This window comes from Cupressus sempervirens, chromosome 2, assembly GCF_028749045.1.
Source record: "Cupressus sempervirens isolate cs-2001-9-10 chromosome 2, ASM2874904v1, whole genome shotgun sequence".
Taxonomy (NCBI): domain Eukaryota; kingdom Viridiplantae; phylum Streptophyta; class Pinopsida; order Cupressales; family Cupressaceae; genus Cupressus; species Cupressus sempervirens.
In genome coordinates, this window is record NC_143119.1 from 455,758,169 (window position 1) to 455,781,517 (window position 23,349).

A 23,349-nucleotide genomic window follows, 5' to 3' on the forward strand; every position below is an offset into this window, starting at 1 on the left:
CTCATTGGCCGATGGGGTGGCAACCCTAATTAGGGTTTTTTGGATCCAATCTGGATCGTCGATCTTGTTTTGATCTCTACCGTCCATTGTATTTTGGACCTCTATATAAGGCCATTGGCTCTCATTTGTAAAGGAGGAGAGGGGTTGGAGAAATTGTTGCGAAAATAATACCAAAGTGCTCTCTTTTTCATTGCATGTTGACTAAGAACATTGGGTGTTATTGCATGTTTTCTACTTCCACATAGTTAAATTCTCTTTTCAAGTTGAAGCAATTTCATTTCAAGTTGTTAGAGTAAGAGTAAAATAAAATGGATTGTTGCATGGTAGCTTTGGTAGATGTTTGATAGGGGTCAACACTAGGCCACTAGCATCCTAGCGGCTGGTTGGGAGGCTTTGTGTGGTGATCTAGTTTACTTTCCTTTGAAGCGTTGCATCTATGGAGGTAGGGCCGCTGGTTAGCCTTCATTAGATTCGATCCCCGTCCATCTGCTAACCTTCCATTCTTAGGAGTAGGAGTAGTTGAGCAGCCAAATTTCATGCTTAGAAGAGGTTAGTTAGAGAAGTAAACCAAAACATCGGCATTCTCACCTTCCATCGCCATTCACCCTACATTGCCATCATCGCGCCATCAACATCATCTAGCATTCACACCGAACCATCATCTCCATTTTCTCACCAAGATCCAAATTTTTCTCAAACAAGAAAACGTAAGGCTGCCTATGTGATTACCAGCAAATCACATTGATAAAACTGAGCGAGTATCCAACGGTGTAAGGAACATTGGAGTTATACTCATGTCCCATGAGAGATAACTTTTCAAGAGAGGAATTGTGTATTTGATATTCTGTATCAAGCATCCAATTACTAATATGTTATGTAGTGACACAAAACTCGCATCAACAGGTTGATTATTTGCAATTACTTTCTTTTTCGGAAATCTTTTCAGGCAAGATTTGTTTCTTATTCTCTAGCCTTCAGTAATTTCTTAAATGAAATGATTTTTTTGCTGATTTTTGTTATTTGTGATGGGTGTGTTGTATTTTTTCAGTGGTTCTATTTCCATTTCTAAATTGTTTTTTTTATGAAAGTGAGCCAGATTGAAAACAATTTCATGTGAAGGTTTTTTCCTTTTCCATTATCTTTGTGTGCCTGGCATTATGTATGATGCTTTCCATGCCCTGTCTACATTTCCTTATCTTTCGTACATGCTGAGATGTGGAATTTTGTTTGGGCATGGCTTGCTGCTGTTATTGCTAGCTAGCTCATCCTTGACAAATAATAGAAAGAGGGCAGTCCTCTTCTTCCTTAGTTTATGTCGGAACTTTGTTTGTTTTCTTTATATCTAGCACAATTTATTCCTTTCCCAATTTCAGAAGTTCTCTTTCTTCAGATCTTCACTATCCATGATCCACTAGCTTGCTTAAATTTGTGGGCATCTGCACTGGGTTTACCGTTTAGATGTAGTCAAACAATGACTTCAAACCCTGTAAATTTGAGTGAATCCAATGAATTGGAAAAGCATTTACTCCTAAAATGGTATATAACTTTTTTGTGGGAGGCGCAGAGGAGGAATGGACATTTGAACAAAACATGGCTGCTTTCTAGAGAATCAGGTTGTTTCTCTGCGCTGAGCTAATATTAGTCGGCTTCTCAGTAGAATAGTGATGATATTCCATCTGATTTTGTGGAACAAACTGTTTGTACTTTCAGAATATGGTCATTACTGGCTTCATATTTGATAATATGGTCCATCTTTCTAAATTATATTGCATACTACGTAGAATATCATTTCATTCTTTGCAGGACAGATTGGCATTATTGTAGATGGTACACGCAAAGCCTGTGAAAGGTTTGGAAACCTCAGGGGTGAGTTTGTGAAGAATACAGATGATGGTATGTGTTATTTCTATTTTACAAACTAAGAAAGGGCCATTAGAAGATGGTATCAGCTTACATTTCAAAAGTGAGTTTTCAAATGTAAGTAGTTTCGTATCATATATCAATATTTACAATCATTTTAGAATATTGTTTTAATGAAAGTAGAGCATTATGAGCTCCTAAGAAACTTCAAAAGAATATTTTCTGAGTAAACTTATGTGGTGACATGCTCCTAGATATTATTGTATTATTAAAAGTGGACTAAATTTATATGGGTGACACTCTGCCACTAGAACATTACATGTTATATTAAAGTAGAAACATTTAATGAACTTGAATATCTGAGTAAATTGAACTTAAAATTGAATAAAAGAGTGGTATTAAAGCTACATTTTTTATCTGTACTGCTATAAAGTGGCTGTTTATTAGAGCATCCGTAAGTATCTGTTGGAGTCATATTGAACAATATGTTTTAGTTTTGAATGCAAGTTTGGAGACATCACCAAGCACCAACTTACTAGTTTTGGAGCAGTATCAAGGTAGACACTGGAACTACAATTTGCTGTTCCACATATACCATTTGAATGGCGTGCCTTTAGATGAGCTGCAATCCAATGTTTTACTTTTATTAACTGGTATGAACTGGAATGTGATTCATTACTGGCTTCGTATTTGACAATATGGTCCATCTTTTTAAATTATATTGCATACTAAATAGAATATCATTTCATTTTTTGCAGGACACATTGACATTATTGTAGATGGTACATACAAAGACTCTGAAAGATTTGGAAACGTCAGGGTGAGTTTGTGAAGAAGGCAGATGATGGCACGTGTTATTTCTATTTTACAAATTAAGAAAGAGCAATTATAAAATGGCATCACCTTACACTTTAGAGGTGGGTTTTTATATGCATGTAGTTTTGTATCATATATCAATATTTAGTCATTTTAGAATATTGTTTTAATGAAAGTAGAGCATAAGTTCCAAAGTAACAACATCAAAAGATTCTCTTCAGAGTAAACTATTTGGTGCCATGCTCCTAGATATTATCATATTATCAAATGTGGACCAAATATAGAAGGTAACACTCCACCGCTAGAACATTACACGTTATATTAAAGTAGGAACATATAATGAACTTTGAATATCTGAGTAAATCAAACTTAAAATTGAATAAGAGATTGGTATTAAAGCTACATTTTTTATCTGTAGGGTTATAAAATGGCTGTGTATTAGAGTGTCCATAAGTTTCTGTTGGAGTCATATTGAACAAAATGTTTTAGTTTTTCATGCAGGTTTGGAGACATCACCAAGCGCCAAGTTACTAGTTTTGGAGCAATTTCAAGGTAGACTCTGAAACTGCAATTTGTTGTTCCACATCTACCATTCTAATTTTGTGCCTTGAGATGAACATGTATCTTTCAGATCAGGAATCACTATTGAGCTACTTTATCTTTTGCACTAGAAAGTGATTGCACCAAACTTTCTTACTGTCACTTAAGTGATTTTCTTGAATTATTTTTTGTTGAAAAATGTTTTCTATAATTTTCAGCTTCAATAATGCTAGGAAAGGGAAGGTATTTCTGAAAAGGGAAACAATTCTTCGACCAATACAAAATTAGCTTAAAAGATTATTGAATGTTTGATGGTTTTTATTCATCTGTTGATCATTTATCTAATGCATTGAAGTTTGAAAGAAATTAGCTGTATGGATAGATTTGGAGGATCCATATATGAATAATATGAATATTTCTTCCTATTCAATAGGCATAATAATGTACTCTGTCACTGGGTTGTTCACAGAAAGCCATGGACTCCAATCCAGTTCACTCGGTACAGGTATATAACTCAGTTTGACGTAGATGTGCACAGGTGTGAGGTATGTGCCAACAGACAAACCATTTTATTAATATAGTTTTATATTGTAAATAAACTATTGTGCTATAATAGCTTTAGTTACCGTTTCTCTGCTGAAATGGCTGGATGCTGGTTCTGATGCGTCTGGATGCTTGAATGCATTAGGATGCTGCACGGATTCTCCCTGAAAGCGCATCCTGGGACTCTGGGTTCTTCGTGGATGCACTGCAGCACATCCAGCAAGAATCCACAGGTTCAGGATGTGCTTCCTAGGAGAATCCGGGAAGAATCTGGGCCCATCTAGAAAGCACCCGCAGCCGAAACACCTTTTAGATGTCAATTTTAGCATGTATTTAATTGACGATGATGAGAATGTGGATTTTTTTGAGAATCCTTATGATTCTGAATGATTGAATTTGATTAGTGAATTTGAAGTTGAACTATCAATGGTTCAGCATCATGCTATGGAATGGTTTATTTATGTATATTTCTTGCATTTCTTTGCATACATAAATTTTGGTGTGTGTGTGTGTATATATATATATATATATAGATGCACCCAAATGCATCCAAAATCCCCCAAAAAAAATTCTGCGCATCAGCACCCCGCACCCGCATCAGCATCAGAATCAGCATCGGTAACTTAGAGAATAGCTCATATTATTATGTGAGTCTAGCCAGAAACTTTTTCACAAACTACCGAAACTATTGTATTTTGTGGTAGTAGGTGGATACCAGTGCCGATTTTTCATGGCACGATGGACATAATACCTCCATGGTTTTAGCCTCAAGAATTGCCTAGTTCTACTTTTTTGTATCACAGGAGGACTTCTGGTTGGCCTCATTCTTTAACAAAAAATCTTTGTTTATTCTCTCTCTTGTGATCAGTTTAGCTGTTCACAAGCAATTCTTCATGTGTTTTCTCACTATTGTTTACTTATATAGAACTCTTGTTGTTGATTTGTGTTTCCATATATTATTTTAATCACTTCTTATAGAAATATGTACTTTGAAGTAGGGTGCAAACATTTTCCAAAGGATGTGTATATATATAAAAAATGTGTTTACATGTCTGACTTTACAGACTATTTCTCAATCACTGCTCGTATATTTGTTTTCCCTCACTCGTTATAGATTTTTACATTGTTTCTTCAAACTATTGCTTGAACAAAATGGAGTAGTAAATGCAAAAGGTTTAAAAAAACTAGTCAGTCTACTACTCTTGAGGACTTCCATTTGCTGATTAATTTTGAACTAGGCTTCTCGCTGGTCCAGAGCTGTCAGTTACTAATTCAACATTTCTAATCATTTCTTTTTGTAAATTGTATCACTTGCATTGGCAGGGGTTGTATCATCTATGATGTTGGAACTGTATCATCCATGAATTAGAGATGGGAGGTTTCTTCACTACTTAAGAATTGGATTTTTTGATTTTTTTTATTGTTGAATTTCTCTTCCTAGGGCCTCAGCCAAGGTTATAAATAGATTTGGGGAGCTCAAATGATTCAAATTTCTTTCTCACAATGCTTGATTAGCAGCGAAGTAGCCACATGGAACTTCATTGATCAATACCTTGAAGGACGACATCAACTGTGATCCTAGTCTTTAATTTAGTTTAAATTTGAATTTTCACAAGACTGTTCAAGTATATTTTCAGTTCGCACTTATACGCTATACTTGAGTGACTATATTGCTTAATGAACATATTAGTATTGTTACTTGATCTAAGATATGTTTTTCTTCTATAAAGCCACTATGTTCTTCCAAAATTATATTATTTCCAACCGAGTTACTTTTGTTATTATCTTGTAAATTTTTCCAGAATGTGAATCGAGTTAAATGAATCAATCTTTTCTGCATGTTGTACTGGGGATTAATGACATAATGGTTGCATTGGGTTCATCTAAGACTGCCTTCCTCCTGCATCCCTCCACTGCTTCCCAGACATCTTCTCCACTATGTGCCTGAATATTTGAAAGAACCCAACTTGGAAGTCACCGGCACAACTTCTGCCAATATGTGAGCTCTAGATCAGGCCACGTACATCGATCAAAACATAATACATAGGAGAGTTTTGTCAAATGTTGTTCCCAAAATATGCAACTTTATTTGTGCATGCATTTGCATTTTGCATAGATGCATACCACAATAGTTGCAATTTTACCATCTAAAAAAATCTCCTTTGTTTATCCTTTGATAGATGCCCATATCTGATTTGAGAGCTCCCATTCTAGCAAAGGCAAGCAAAATGCGATGAAAATATCTTGTCTCAAGATCTAGAATCATGACCAATTAATTTTTTTGGAACGCGGGCTTGTAGCAGGGTGTGTGGCATCCTGCATAACAGAAAGCATGCTGTGTCTCCATAGACTCATCTTTAACATCAGCTTTAGGCATTTGATCAAACTCTTCATTGCCATTTCTATGCTTCTACTTTTGCATGGTGTCTATCAAAGAATTTTTATTTTCAAATGCGTCCATGTTAGCATAGGCAAGGAGGATGCTAGCAAAGGTTATCATACTTGGCTTAATACCTGTTTAATGCTACTTTATCTTTCTTGTTTTATAGTTATTTTTTCCAAACATGCTTTCTGTAATCTTGTTTTCTCCTAAACAATTGTAGATCTTATCAGAAATGCTTTTAGATCTTTCAAGTCTTTTGTTCTTATCTACATACACATTACTTGTTTTGTTCTGGGCATAGATATTGTAATCACCTAAAAATGGTCATCTAGACTATTAGCCCCCTTCTCAGCATTTTGGCTAAATTAATTTAATCATTTACCTAGACCAAATTGCTAATAATCAATTTATTTGATTATAACCTATAGTTTGACTATGCTATCCTAAGTTCATTATTTGATTAAAAGAACATGTCCCCTTTTAATTAAATAAAAGACCCCATTCTTCTAACCCACTTAAAGTGCACACATAAAGTCTTTTTTCTATTTTGCAATTAAAAGAAAAGGCTTTGTGACTTTTGTCTTATATGACAAGTCAACTTATATTCTATTGGTTGATTTGTGTGTGCACATGGATCACTCCTCTTTTCAAATTCCACCGTTGATCATCCACCATCTTCATCTTGATCTCTACCGTCCATACATCTTTAAAAGGGAGAGAGCTTTCCCCCTCAATGAAATCCATTTTTTGAATATTGTTATGCTGCAGGTTTTCTAACAGGTTTCTTTGGAGCTTTGTGGAGAACTTCTATTTCATGTCTACATTCTCTCATACCATAGCATCTTAGCTTAGCTTTCATTTTTACATGTAGCTTAATCTCACATAGCTTAATAATGGTATTGTAACACTCTCATTCATATTCTAGCATAGCTGCATTTGACATTCTCATTCTAGCTTAATCTTCATTTGCATTGCATCCTTGAGGAACTCCTTGGGACATTTGCATTCTTGCATCTTGTCTTTGGAACCTCCCATTGCATGGTTTACTAGCAAGAAGCACATTTCTAAGGCTTGGCTGAGAGCCTTCATGCTTGAATAACTAGCTTCTTGCACTCCGTGGATAGGGAGCTCTAAGCCGGCATCTAAGCATTCCAACTCATGGAATCGTTTGGATAGAAGGGTTTAGAGTGTGACACTTTCGAGTGTACATTTTTGGCGCCCACCGTGGGGCTTGAATCAAATTTTCAGCTCCATTTGCTTTCATTTCTTATCTCTGGTTTTTTACAGCAGCATATTGGGTCTAATCAAATGCTTTTGTAGAATTTTCACTTTGGTTTTAAGGCCAAGCCATAAGTAAATTGGTTTGAAGCCCAAAAACTTAGTTGGTTTAAAGATTTGATCATATCTTTTAAACCGCTTAGAATTTGGTTCTGAAATTTTGTTTGCAGGTTTTGTATATGCTCAAAATGTCTCAGTCCAATTTTCAGAGCATTTTGACGTGATTTTCGGAAGTTATGATATTTTCTTTATTTTTCATAAAAAGTCGTTTTTGATCGCAAATCAGCGCATTTTTTGGAAAAACTTACATTTTCAGAAATCTTTTTGAATTCTAATGGGGGTTCTTTCTTTGTGTTTTAAATTTTGAGATCGTATTAAGGATAAAAAATTTGATTTGATAAATTTGGCCTGTTTTGACAAAATCAATCTCTAGGGAGCAAATGAAGAGATTTTTTAAAATTTCTTGCATTTTTGGAAAGCTCTCTGATTTTTAATAGGGGTCTCTTTTTTTCATTTTCATTTTTGGATACAAAATCATAGAAAAAAAGTCCAATCTTGTTGACTAGGTCAAAACCAAAGAGTAAAAATGAAAGCATTTGTGATTAACTTGCACTTTCTTTGCATGTACTTGGTTGGAGGATAAATTAGATTTTTGAAGCAACTCACCACTTTTTATTGCAGATTTTTATGTTATTTCATACTAACTTTTGTTGCTAACAAGTTGTGATTTCAGGTTGCCATCCTTGTGAAAAAATTGAAACATTGCATAAAAAGAACGCATGTCAAAGCTTCAAATGCACAAGGGCTACTAACGATTGTTTGCAGGGCTGCCCAAAGCATAAAAACCCAAATTTCTTGCTTTTTTGTTTTCATGTGTGGCATTGAATAATTGTTCATTTTTCATAGGCACATAAAACTTGTGATTGGAGTCTTTTGGTAATAGGAGAGTATGCTCTTCACCCTTGTGGTGAATCAGAAATCTTGACTTGCCATTTGGTTTCAAAAACAAGGGGTAACTGAATCTTCTTGGCGTGTTTGGGAGAAAATGATTGGAATAGGAGAGTATGCTCTTCACCCTTGTGGTGAACCAAAAATCTTGACTTCCAAAATTTGATCCACTTTGTGTAGTTAGAATCCTTTAGAGGGCCTGCTCTCGGACAACCTGAGAGGAACGACCCAAGTGGGAACAAGCCGATTACCTGGCTCTTCCAACCCACTATAAACTCAAGGCTATCAAGGACACAAAACCTTGGTAGACGTAGTGTTTATCTTCGTCTAGTGTGATCGCTTATGGGATTTCGACCATAGGGAGATCACTAGGCAAGAATGCTTAAGGTACTCTTGTGATCGCGAGATCGGTTACTCATCGCAAGGTGAGGTGTCCCGTAATTGGGAGCAAGAGGAACACTATGAACGGAAGCCCTATCTAAACACCCTAAGTTAGTAACTACCTTTTTTAGCCGCTCAACTTCTTGGTGCAAGGATTGATCCTAGTGGACTACCCGGATCACCCCAAGATTTACACTCACCATATGTGTTCCCTTGGTTATGCTTATGGCATTTCCATGACAAAGCCAATATCTCTTGTGGGCAACCACTTGGTGTGAGGCAAAGGAGCATCAAGCGTGGGCTAAGTTGTTGAGTAATGAACCATGACTTCTAGGTAGATATTGCTTGATGTGTTCTCGAATGTTCTATACCTGTGAAAATCTTTTGAACATACACATGACGATAATTCTAGGGAATTCTTTTGAGACGTCACATTAACTTGTATCATGTAAGGTTGCTTTGTCCCTTGCTTGATTGTTTGAAGACTACTCCATGTGTCACTATCTTGCTTGGAAAGAAATTTCTTTTGAACATCAAATTTACTATGCTATCAATTATTGCCAAACTTTGTCAACCAAGTCAAAATGTCAAGTGCAAAAATTTTCTTGTGTTGCTTGCTAAGGGGAGTCGCATCATTTGATTTTGATTTTCTATGTCTCTAGTTCTTGAACATGCTTAAAGTGACTCTTTGGTCTTGGTTCTCTTGGTCTTTCTATCTTCATGGTCTATGCATGCTTGCTAGTTATCCTTTTGCTAAAATGGTTACCTTGATTTCTTGACTACACTCTTGGGTTGGGAAAGTTGTTCACTTGTCACCCTGCTTGCTCTATCTATTTGGCTATTTGGGCATCTTGCCTAGCTATTGACTTGAGTCATTCATGTCGTAAGTTTCTTGGACATATTGTTTGACAAGTCACTTTAATCTCTCTCTGCTATCTTGACAAGTGAACACTCTACCTCCTATAGTTTCAACATCAAGTTATCTTCTAGACTATTTTATGCTTGGCTTTGCATCTAAAACTATGGGATCTAAACCTTGTGCTACCAAACTTCAACCAAATCTAGATGATCATGATATCGTCCATGTCACTAAAGAGTTTCAAGATCTATATGCACAATACAAAGAACTAGAAGAGACAAATAATCTTTCTTACCTTCATTTCTCTAAGCGCATGACAAAAATGAAGTCTAAAATTGAGAAAAGGTTAGAGGAGAAGATTGCATCATTACATGAATCTTACTTAAGGTCTTTACATACATGCGACTCACCTTCTTTGAGGTCATCCTCTTCTTCTAGGTCTACATGCTCTACTTCAAGACATCAAATTTCTTCATCTTCTAGATCTAAAGACCTCTTTAGAGAACAAGCAAGTGATACCTACTTTGAGCCTATGCTAAAATTTCATGATGGACCTATCTTTGACCAAGATAATGATGAAGACATGGATGCATGCTACTCACTTGAGAAACAACAAGAAGATCCTAGAAATATTTTTGAGAGGACTTTTACTCCCTTGGAACATTCTTATGATGACATTTTGCAAACACTTCTTGGCACCAAGCTCATCATGTTGCCTAAGTCTAGCTCCTATGGAAATCCTTTCTTGGATTATTATTGTGCCTATCATCAACATAATGAGCATAGTACTTCAGATTGCATTGAGCTAAAACATAAAATCCAAGATCTTATGGATAATGGAATTATTGGAACCTCTAGTGACTCATGTGCTAAGGATACTTCTCTTGAGCAAGATTACGTTGATGAACCTATGTCTAGTAGTGGCTCCATTACATCTTCCACTTCTTCCAACAATCATGCATCTCCCAACACTTCAAAGCTTTCCAACATGCCTTTATCAAATAAAGAACCTAATTCTTTTCACGTACACTATGCCTATTCTCAAGGGCTATCTCTAAAAGAAACTCAAGCTAACCTTCACTTGGCTGCAAACCTTTTCCATGCTACTAATACTAAACATCCTCAACCTTCATGCACTGCTATGCCTAATCCATGCTCTACTTCATTCACTCTTCATTCTCCCTTTTCCTTAGAAGTGGCTCCATGTCAAGAGGACTCTCAAAAAGAAAAATCTATAAATGTTAAGAAAGATCAAGATCAAGCACCCTTTCATCTCTTTCAATATTTTCTCCCTCCATATCCTATATCTTGTCCACCCCCCAAGTATGATGAAGATACCACTTCCATTATCTCCCTTGAGCTTACTGAAAATTATGAGAAAAGTTCTCTTCATATGCTATCCAAAGCTACTTGTCAAGATCAAAGCATTCCCTCATGTTCTACTTCTCCACATCCACTTCAAAATTGTGCTCAAGCTTCAAATGCTTCTATTAAAAATGTTGTTCCTATCAAATGTACTCATGAGTCTATTGATGGCTTTGACCATGTTTCTCACTCTAAAGATGTTGATATCCCTTCCCACTATCCCTCTGCATCTTCTAAATCTATCTTTGGTCCTTATCCATCTAAGCTAAAGCCTTCAAACCTTCCATCCATATTGGGGCCTTACATTCCTTCATCTCCTACACTTTCCATTTCTAGCTCTCCCATCATACCTCAAGATCAAAAAAGACACTCATCCTTGATGACTTTTCACCCATCTATACGTCTAAACCAGTCATATCATCCGTATTCATCCACAAATCCCAAGTCCTTTGGAAGTGAGAATAAACATAAGAATCCATTGAAAAAGAAAGATCACTATGTCTCATTTAATCGACATGTGAATTCTAAGAAGGAGAAAACACAAAAGAAACTGCAAAGGTCCACTATTAAAAAAGCTAAATCAAAGAAAATATGGGTTCCTAAACCCATTATTGAAGAAATGTGTTTTGAAGTATCCAAAGCAAAATCTAAAGCTATATGGATTCCCAAGTCTCTTTTAAAAGACTTGAATATTGAAAATACTTCAAAGTTGACATTCAAGCTTCCAAAGGCTTCCATTCCATCTTCTTCCAAAAATCTTTCTAAAAATATTCCAAAGCCTTCCACTCCACTTTTTTCCAAATCTCTTCCACCTTCTCATAGATCTAAACCTCAAGCTATTTCATCCATGATTCCTCCATCATTCCAATACCCTTCAAGGTGTGTGTCAACGTTGATCTTGTCCAATATTTCAACTACCCTCATGAAATCCTCTAAAGCTTACACTAATTTTCTATACATGAACTATTATCCTCCATATACTCTTCCTACTACCATTTCTCTTTCATCACCCTATCAACATCTTTGAGCATACCTTTCTATGGTCTTGGCTTATCATGACTTATCTTTTCTATAGGAGCATTATCTACATTCAAAAACCTTGAGCTCTTTCTTAAAATTCAAAAAAAAGAAAAAAAAAATGAAAATGTGCCTTGGTGAAAACCACTTTTTGTGGCACCTTGGTAGCAAAAGTAAAGAGAAATAAATTCATCCTATGGTGAAAACTACTTCTTCTGGCACCTTGGATAAGTACCATGATGAAAACCTGGCAAACAGGCATCATGCGTAATTCTTCCATCATCCATCTATCCCCTCTTCTCTCTTTGATCTTGACAATGTTGAGTTATCTTTGCATATTGGCTATCTTATCCACCAGATTTTCTATTGTGCTCTCCCATTCACTCATAGCCTCTATCTTGAGCTTTATTCTTATTGCTCTATCCCATTGCTATACTATCTAGTTGACCCCTTGATCTTGATCATAATAAATGAAACATGGTTCTCATAGGTCTCTTGACATGGCTACTCTTTTGGACTACACACTTCATGCTATCTCACTTGTTGGCTTCATTACTTATTCTACATGCTATCTTTCTCATTACTTCCATTGCTTATCCAAAACATGCTTCATATGACTATTTCACCTCTTTCCCTAGCTTGGGTACTCTTGAGGAGTCAGTCCTTGAGGATCACTTTCACTTGCTTCATACTCTTTTTTCATCCATCTTTGCTTATCCACTGGCTTGTTGCTCCATCATATCCTATACCTTGCTAGACATTGGGAGAAAATGATGTGATCTTGCTTGAGAACTAGTGATCTCTAAATTATTCTGAAAAATCCAAAAAATCTTATATGATGTTGAAAAAATCCTAAAAATAAAAAAAAGTCCTGAAAAAATCTATCAATGTGGTGAAAACCTGGAAACAGGCGCTACTTGAAACCCTTGCACCTATGTCTATCAGTCTCAATCATCCACTTCGCTACACATTTCCTGGCTTGGAATTGTTTCTTGTCCTCATCTCGGGGGCAAAACTGCTTAGCCTATTGAGGTATTCTTGTGCATTAGGGTTTCTTTGACAACTCACAAAATAGTGTTTCTCAACACTTCCCCCACTTTGACATCAAGTGTTTTTTTTTAACACTTTACAGATAGTTTACCTACAGTCTCCGATGTCGCAATATTTCTCACTATTAGAATCAAGTCTGGAAGAAATGGCCAAGTGACTTACACACACGCACTTTAACACCTAAACGACTGAGCTATGCTGATCTTTATCTACTTTGTGTGCTGTCTATGATGATTTCTTTGCCAAGTGTTCCCTCCCTAATAGCCTTTCAAGGATGTCATTGACTAGAAGACTGGGGGCATGGGACATATTTTCTTGATTTCTGCTTGTGGGTATACTTTTTTTGTCTATAGTGTTGTAAGCATTCGTGCTTGTCCTATTCAACACTTTGACTTATAAATGTATCATCCTTGACTGTTTTGCAAGACCGCACTCAGGGTTTATCCTGGCGCTTATGCCTTGATACAGGTGTAATCTTGCTAAATTAAACTTAGGGAATCTAATCGTGTAGTTATCTTGACTTACATGTCTTTGATGCTTAGATTAGATTTCCACATACCTATCTGATATTGATCATATTCATATCCTCATAGTTATACTAGTGATGATTGTATGATCTCATGATGTCCCTAATAAATGCTCAATGATGAAATTAAGAGTCTAAATGTTATGCACTTCTTGCTGGTAAACCACTTTGCATATTAGCTTGCATTTTAGGTTCATTTTCTAGCTTAGTCTTGCATTCTTGCATATGGGGAGAGCTCTCTCTTCATCTTTTTGTGGACATATCAGCTAACTCCTTTCATATATTTCTTTACTTTCTTCTTGTTCATGTCTTTTCACCTTCTTAATCTTTCGCTTCATCTCTTTTCTATCTTACATCACATTATATAAATTTTTGACCTCTTAAATAATTTTGACATCCTAGATTCATTTTCGGGATCGAAATCCAAATTCGAGTTCATCTTGATGGTCAAAATTGTCTTTTAAAATTCTACTTTCTTCTAAGCAGTTAGCTGACCTTTTGAGGTCTAATCTCTGAATCATCACTGGGGCATCTTCATTTATTCATGTCTTCATCATTTCCATACTTCATATCTACTTCAATTCACTGTTTCACATCTAAATCATCTTTCTACTAGATTTGACCTAATTTTATGCTATATCCTTCAAGGTCAACTCTAGTCAAACTGGGGCATTTTATCAGTTTCTTATAGTCATTCTTGGGTTCTAATCATCTATCTGTCATCTTGGACATTGCTATATTCTATTTTTCTCATTTCTAGCCAGTTTTTGCATCCCCTTACCTCATTTCAATTTCGATCCCGAGGGGGCATAAATACTCTATCACTACTTAGGAGCATTTGTTTGATCTTCTCACTTGCTCTCACTCTATCTGCTTTTCTAAGTGTTAGTATTCTTCTTGAATTCTAACATCATCTCTTCCTAGTGTTCAGTACTACTGCTATCAGGCTGTGCATTCAGGACTTGCTATCTATTTCTGCATTTCACTCTTCGGAATTAGACATCTATATCTATCATCGCCTACTTGGCTTCGATTTTCTTTGACATAATGTGTTCCCAGATCGATCACGCATTAGTCAAAGAGGGGCAAATGTAATCACCTAAAAATGGTCATCTAGACTATTAGCCCCCTTCTCAGCATTTTGGCTAAATTAATTTAATCATTTACCTAGACCAAATTGCTAATAATCAATTTATTTGATTATAACCTATAGTTTGACTATGCTATCCTAAGTTCATTATTTGATTAAAAGAACATGTCCCCTTTTAATTAAATAAAAGACCCCATTCTTCTAACCCACTTAAAGTGCACACATAAAGTCTTTTTTCTATTTTGCAATTAAAAGAAAAGGCTTTGTGACTTTTGTCTTATATGACAAGTCAACTTATATTCTATTGGTTGATTTGTGTGTGCACATGGATCACTCCTCTTTTCAAATTCCACCGTTGATCATCCACCATCTTCATCTTGATCTCTACCGTCCATACATCTTTAAAAGGGAGAGAGCTTTCCCCCTCAATGAAATCCATTTTTTGAATATTGTTATGCTGCAGGTTTTCTAACAGGTTTCTTTGGAGCTTTGTGGAGAACTTCTATTTCTTGTCTACATTCTCTCATACCATAGCATCTTAGCTTAGCTTTCATTTTTACATGTAGCTTAATCTCACATAGCTTAATAATGGTATTGTAACACTCTCATTCATATTCTAGCATAGCTGCATTTGACATTCTCATTCTAGCTTAATCTTCATTTGCATTGCATCCTTGAGGAACTCCTTGGGACATTTGCATTCTTGCATCTTGTCTTTGGAACCTCCCATTGCATGGTTTACTAGCAAGAAGCACATTTCTAAGGCTTGGCTGAGAGCCTTCATGCTTGAATAACTAGCTTCTTGCACTCCGTGGATAGGGAGCTCTAAGCCGGCATCTAAGCATTCCAACTCATGGAATCGTTTGGATAGAAGGGTTTAGAGTGTGACACTTTCGAGTGTACAGATATATTATCATTTGTGTAATCAAATTTTATGTTTTTGTAGCACTTATCTTTGTTCATTGTTTTGTTGAAACTTAAGATATTGAATGCAATGGCACTGTAATAAGATATTCTATTATAAGCAAGAAACTTTTCTATTCATATGCATCATCCCTACCTATGCAATAATCAACAGTATTGTCTGTTTTTTACAGGTATCCACTGAATTTCAATTTTCCCTGTTTTGAGAGGTGCTCTTACGATGTGTGTAATGATGTACAGCACAATGTCTGCAGTGGATTGAAGAGAAATTTAAATTTCTTGTCACATCAACACTTTGTTTTCAGTGAAACTTATGCTCTCTCACACATTTCTGTTTTTGCTATTGTTAAGCATCTGAGAATAGTTTCGATGATTTATGGTACCTAGTTGCCACATTCACAGTAAATTGAAGAACATATTTAATTTTGTAGCTTTAGCAGTAAGTTGAAGCGAGCTTTATTTCTTTATCTGCATTTCCTTTTCCATATTGACAAGTTCTGTGTCTTAAAAAATTTCTTAAGATGGTGGAATTGGTAAATGGTTATATGATGCTCAATTCAAATCAAATTTCATTAAGACTTTCCCGACATTTTGAAATGAAAAATGGGGACATAGAGTTTAGACATCTGTGGTTGGTCTGACATCCTTAGTCTTTAGGGGATATTACTTGATAATCCTTGATGGTAGAGGCTTTGTTATCTATATAAAGAAACCCCCTAATAAACTAAACAAAACAAAAAGCATGATAGATATACAAATTGAAGTCCAGACCTTTTGGTTATTTTATGATATTTCAAATTTCATGTTTAGCACCATACGTAAGGACTCAACAAGTGCTGAGGAAGTCTTCCACACTTAATCTGGGCATGTCCAAAGCAGGCTTTCCAGATTGTTTCTTTAGACAAAAACTGCATGTCGGTATTTCTGCGAGTCATATTTTTTTGCAATATATCAATTTATAGTGATTTTTATAAAATTGCAAGGTAAATGTTGTCTTTGCTGACGCAAAACCAAAAATCAGTCTATTGATTTGTGCCGAGTCTGATATTGGTGTCACTGTTTGACATTTTCATGTTCGACAGAATCGACAGCATGATTAAGTTCTCAACAAGTGCAGAGGAAGTCTCAAGTCCGGGCATGCCCAAGGAAGCTTTCCAGGTTGTTTCTCTAGAGTTAGCGACTGCATGCTGATATTTCTGTAAGCCATGGATTTTGAAAATATCAATATCCAGTGTTCATTATTTAATTGCTGAGTATATGTTGTCTTTGCTAAGTCAAAGTAAGCCAAAAATAAGCCAAAAATCAGTCTGCAGAATTTCTGCCGAGTCTGACTTTTACAACCCTCTGGGTCACTGCTCTATCTTATACTCACTGTTTAGAGAATCTTCTTCTGATACCTCTTTGTTAAGCATCACAGTACTGTCTTCTTCACTGTGTCAATCCTCCTTGAGAAACATCAAATGACTGTCCTTTAGGCACCATTTCATCTCCTTCTACGAGGCTTCTCATAGATATCCTCTCTTATTGATTCTTAGGAAGAATCTCCACTTTTTTTTACTTTAGTAGTAACTATCGTTCCTTTTATATATAGAAATGACCTTCATTGCATCATTGTTTTCTGTTTGTGAATTTAGTTCCATTTGAAAGTCATTGATCAATACCTTTTACATTTTCACTGTAATCGTATATTGCTCGTTGTTCTCCACAACTGTGCTTTACTGTTTTGAATCCTCTTTCCCACTTCTTCAAACATCATTGATTATGACTGTTATGGCGTTTACTATTACTTCTGTTTTAATCAGCAGCGATTTTAAGTCATTATTTCTAAGAAGTGACCTTCACTGCATCATTGTTTTTTGTTTGTGAATTTCTTTCCATCTGGAAGTCGTTGATTGATACCTTTTACATTGTCCCTGTTATCATATGTTGCTTATTGTTCTCCATAACAGTGCTTTGTTGTTTTGAACCTTCTTTTGCACTTTTCAAACATCATTAATTCTTACTGTTATGGCTTTTACTATAAGAGCTGTTCCAATCACATTAACAGTGATTTTGAGTCATATTATCATATAATTGATCACTTCTCTTTGGTATCATGCATCAACCTCTCACTGTCATCTCTTGAAATTGTTGCATTCATGAAATGCAACTTGCTGTATTTCCTTCAAGAAAATGCCTTATTTAAACTGGTAACTACTGTAGATCCATACTTTGTGGTATTCTTCACCTGAAACCCCACCATTTTTTTTAGAGGAAGCTTGCAAGAGTGATGGTGGGCATGGCTGGGGTATTTCAGACTAACTCCCTCTATTAAAACTTGAGTTACCCTCCTTTGGGTTAATTCAAAGTTCAAACAAAAGATTTGAACTTACTTTCCCTTCATTACCTTTGCAACATGAGTTTTGGGATTAAAAGAATATGACATTAGAAAAAAATGCCTTATTTTTGTCCCTTCTTTTCTAATAGGATATTGTCTTTTGAATGAACCAATTATAAAATTTTAGGTGAAATTTGACTAAATTCTGGCAACACACTCAAGCCAAGTGGGAAACTCCTATCTTGCAAAACACAGGATCATGGACAAATTTACAACAATGGCTTGGGACCCAACCTTGACAACTAACCTAAAGACTGATTTAATCTTGAAGGTGAAAATTTGACTACATTCTTGTGACACAACTGAGCCAAGCATAAAACTCCCTATCCTGTGAATTATGGGATCATCCTCAGCTCTGCGGGTCCGTTATGGCGAGGATGAACCTCCAGAGATGGCTTTATCTCATGATGGATCACCTAAAAGGATAGAATAAATGTTTTTGAGTGGGAAAAGGGATAGAAGGAAATCCTTGATACTAAAATTGTTACCCTAGGAGATGAGGCACCAAATGTTTGAGAAGCCTAATTAGCTGCTCTAACTCATTATGCATTCCAATAAAAGATGCATGCTTATTCACAACTCAGAAAATAGGACATGCAATGCATATGCATTTCATAAGAATATTTTTATTCAGGTTCTGGAAGGAAAACAAAGTTTTCACAACTTCAACTTACTGAAATCATAACAGCACAGCTTATGAGCTGTAGTAATGTGAATTTTCTTTGATTAACACTTAAGAATAAAAAATAATCAAAGGATTTGAAAGTGAAACAAAGTAACTATCTCAGTTAAAGATCATTGATTCACACATAAAACATGAAGTATTTGAGAAGGAAAACAGTGTTCTCATTTATTGGAAATGCAAGGAGTTTTTGTTACAAACTGAAAAATGCTTCAAAATAGCTGCAATGTCTTCTATTTTCTGTGCTTAAAAAGCTCAGAGAAGAAAACAACTCACAAAGAAAAGAGGTCTCAGTGCTCACTTAAAGAAATACTAAAGTGAACTTGAAGTGCAACTGAATTAAGTCCCATGAAATCAGCTCCAACCGATTGATGGTCTCTTTGAATGCTGCTTCAGTTTGAATAAATAATCTCTTTGAGTCGTTCATGGTTGAAAACCATGCAAAAAAGGTGCTCAAAGTGCCTCAAACTGATGCCGAAGACTTCCCTTGATTGATGGGCCTAAGACTTCCCTTTATTGACGCACTACCTATAAGGAGTCTCTAACTGAAGAGAAACTGTTGTATCTGCATGGAAAAATTCATCTTTTATTGCCTCAACTGATCCTCAACTGTATCTGCATGATGTCTTGCACTCATGTTTAATCCTTGATAGGTGGCTTAAGTTTAGCGTGCTACATTTGGACTTCGATTGCCTTGCTCTCCATCAAAACTTGTGTTCATATTGCTCTTTGACTGTAAAACCTCCTCTGCAAATAAGATTACTATCCTCATGGTTTTGGCATTGCCCACATCTTGACAATTTACTATGCTACGCTTCTGTTGATTGAACTAAATTCCATACAACCGTTCATTACATGAGCAGATTTGTCAAATGCATGCTCGTTGACTATGAAATCCTCATTCATGAACCTGAAACTAAATGCGCTCTTTATTATGGTGATTTCTCATTTTCATTACTTGTTCATGATTTTTTTTTAATCTCTGTTATGTTCGATAATGTATCGAATTTTCCTGCATTACTAATCTCTGACTACTGTTTCTGATCTTCCTATCCTCTGATGTCGATATTCTTATTTTCTCACTGTTTCCATGTCACTGTTATTCACATTCATTGCTTCTAATTTACTCATAAGATCAATCACTGTTTTGCATGTATATTCACGACTTTCACTTTGATGTCATTTATTTTCCCACAGCAATAGGACTGTTTGGATACATGTCTGCTCACTATTTCCTTACATTGTTCAATCACTGTTTTTCCTCGCTGCTTTATGTGGTATGTGCATTGTTTCTACCCTTGGCCAAATCACTGCTCTTTGTTGTCTGATGGCCACCATAAAGTTCTTTCTGTCTTTCTAGGTCTACTCTGTGTGTAACCAATAACATTGTTTCGTACTATTGCAGCTACTGTATCTTCATTAAAAGTGATGTACCATTATTAACAGCAAATGGTCTTTGAAAACTGTATTTGGACTCCTTAGACAAGACAATAAATTGATGATCATTATATGGTGAATATTCTTTGAATAAAACCTGTGAATGTATCCAAGGACAGTGAATACATCTTGCAGATACCCTAAAAACCATTAACACAAAGGTAAAATTATCTCTCTATCTGCCCCTCATCATATGAGTCATACTTAATACTTTTCATGGTTTGGATCTTCTTCTTCACTGAAATTAATAGTGGTCATGCTTTTTTAAAACCATTAAATCTACTCATATCATTGTTCATAGCTCTTTTGCAACCTCTGACGATGCTGCTCCTCTATACAATGACAAATGGGCTTCTAGTCATGCCCTATCATTTTTGAGTTTCTATAAAGTCCATCTCACTGTTACACATTAAAGTGCGTCAAAATTTCTTGATCACTGTCCTTTAACGTTGTATTTTGTTATCATTGTCCTTTAACGTTGTTCCTAGATAACTATGACTGATTTTTGATGACTTCGGACTGATCTCTGCTCAAGATCATTTTTGTCTCCATTTCCTTCTCACCGTTTCTAGTCTTTTCCAGCACTTGTGTTTTTCGTTGAATGTGCACCATTTATTGACTTGGCTCTTGTTCATTAATTTTCTCTTTACTGTCTTAGTTCCATGATTCTTTACTGCTGTTGTCCTTTAATTTGATGATCACTATTTTGCACTGAAATGCTTGCACTTTTTGGTTTTTTTTAGGTTTCAGTATTTCTCTTTTCAACAACAATTTTCTTGTCTGATTTAATGTAATGCTTTGCTCTTAGACAAACTTGTATCTTAGTCTCTAAGACATGTGCCTTTTGTATCTCTTTCTTACCGCTATCATATTCACGAGGCCTCATTCTCTATTGAACATCCTTTTGACTGAGTTATCATGACCGTTACTTTATTTTTTAATTTTTGTAATGGTAAATATCATCTAGGACCTAATATTCACGTGAAATCCCTCAGAATGACAATATCTTCCAGACTTCTAGATCAACCCAATCGTCTTACATTTGATGATATGTGTCATCTTACATTTGATGATATGTGTCATTCTTACCCAACTACCAATAGTAAGTTTAGCAGAATCAGAAATACTTGCTTTGCAAGAAATGCAACCTAGATCTTCATTCATATAATGAAAGCTAATAAAAATGAGAAAACTGTCATAAGAACTCCTGTACAGGAAACATTTGTGTAAAAATGTCTTTTATCTGCTTCATGTCTTCTCTAACAGCTATCACATACTTTCAGTGTATTCATCACTGCCCTTGATATTATCTTAATTTCCTAGTTGCTTTCCTTTTGTCATGATTCTTCATAACGCTACTCTTATCATCTTCAAGATCTCTGTAATAGCAATGACCTTGCTCATCATGGCAGTAACATCTTTTGAACATCACAGTCTTTTACTGATATCTTGCTGTCAAAGAGATGCATACTGTCTTAAAATACTGTTGATATCACTGTTTTCTGTCTTTGACATATTTGAAATCAATGTTTTGATCTTCATTTTATGACTTCACATTGCCCTTGATACTGGCATGTTACAGTAGTTTCATTTAATCTTATGTAGCATTGCGGTTTATCATTTTTCTTTTATCGGGTGATCATCAAAACATTTCCTAGCGCTGATTTCAGTAGTCTTAGCTGTTTCTACTCTTGCCTTGAGCTAGTATTTATTGTCTTTGACAGCATTTTTTTTTGCATGAAATTGATTGTTATTGCTGCATATTTCTATCATTGTGTTTCTTCCATGAATGCTTGCATCACATTCAACACTTTATGACTGTCACTTACTCCTGTCATGGTTGTCTGATCTTTATTCCTAGCATTTGGCTGTCCTTGATTCTTATGGTCTTTATAATCTCTATTTTGATTTTTTTTCATTGTGACTACTCTCCCCTCAAACATATGTTTATTTCTATTTTTTCTCAGCAAGGGAAGGATCTCATATCTTTGAAACAATGAGATTATCCCAAGAACAATGATGTCCAGTGTTAGAACAATGAACCCAATGAAACAATGAACAACCCATTGAATGAATCTACCATATCAAGAAAATGAATGTCTTGTCTTAAACAGTGACGGCTTCTTAGAAAAACTTAATATTTAAGCATGAAGATCTTAGAACAAAGAAAACCATCAATATATTTAGAGAACACAGGTTGTTTAGAAGATTGTAGCTGCAATAGAGATCTTAATCTCTTGAAATATGGACGTTATTCTGTTATAGTCGCCTTAAACTGAAAATAAAACATATGCTTAAATTGTAATATTAAATATAAAGACGTGTTTTTCAACATGTGTTAAGGCATGGAAACACAAAGAGTTATTTTTGAAAATAATGAATTATAGGAGTTATGGGAAACTGAAGAGACTTTCAATTGTTATGTGAAGGGTCTCTTTATTAGTTATATATTTCGCGTCAAGCAAAAGGATTGTACACTTGGAACTTTTATGATCAATAAATGATATTTCCTATTGTGTGGCTGGGTTTTTCCCTTCATTCTAGAAGGGTTTTCCTAGAATATCTCTGGTGTTTATTGTTTCAGTTTTGGCTCTTTCTTATCTTATTGTTGTTTATCATCATTGATTTCTGGGCTCCAAATTTAACATGGAATTAGAGCCTAGTTTTGATAACAACAAAGGAAGGAGTTATGTTTTGGTTATTTCTCCCTTTGTCTATGTCACTTTTTTTGTTGTATGCAGGTTAAAGATTGTGATTCGCATGTATTCCTTGATTGCATGAAAATCATCCTATGGCCTAATTCATGTTCTTGCTCTCAAATACAACTATCTTAGTTGATGTATCGAGAACTGTTGATATCAAAGTGCCTCTAGGATTCCTGTCCGTATGCTATTTCATTTTTTGATTTTTTGTTATGTGTTTTATATCGTGGAGTTTCTTCTTTCACCGGGTTGTTATGATCGATGATATTTATTGCACTCAAATTTCGTGGTTTTCTAAAGTTTTCGTTCAGGCTTAGTTCTCTCTTGTTTTGTCTCGGGCCACGCATCCTGTCAAGCCGATATTGCGGTGGGATAAGCTGTATCTACAAATTTCTTTCTCATCAATTATAAGCAACATTTGGTTTTAGCTCAATATGTACCTACTCCTTTCTTCGATTTCCTTGGTGCTTTGGCTGCCCTTGTTTTCTCTTATTTCCTTTCTTTCGTGTTATGTCGAGTCGTTCGACATAATTCTTTGTACTTGTTATTTTCAGTTATCCTTCCTATCACA

At 35.5% G+C, this 23,349-nt stretch overlaps 1 protein-coding gene across 11 annotated transcripts in view; it reads left to right on the forward strand.

The window, feature by feature from the left end:
* Positions 1-992: 992 nt before the first annotated feature.
* The window catches only part of LOC149573018 (putative cysteine-rich receptor-like protein kinase 16), a 41,680-nt gene continuing 19,323 nt past the window's right edge, over positions 993-23,349 (forward strand). For 4 of the 11 annotated variants that reach the window (XM_089814160.1, XM_089814156.1, XM_089814159.1 and 1 more), the window contains exons 1-3: positions 1,475-2,513; positions 2,619-2,777; positions 3,178-3,228. Coding sequence is in view for 4 of the 11 variants with exons in the window: in XM_089814165.1 (XP_089670291.1) it covers positions 16,652-16,738 (87 nt within the window). In the remaining 7 variants the exon portion in view is untranslated. Of the gene's footprint in view, positions 2,514-2,618; positions 2,778-3,177; positions 3,229-3,685; positions 3,722-16,522; positions 16,739-23,349 lie in introns of those variants that run through there. The other 7 variants (XM_089814163.1, XM_089814162.1, XM_089814166.1 and 4 more) reach the window with 6 other exon arrangements.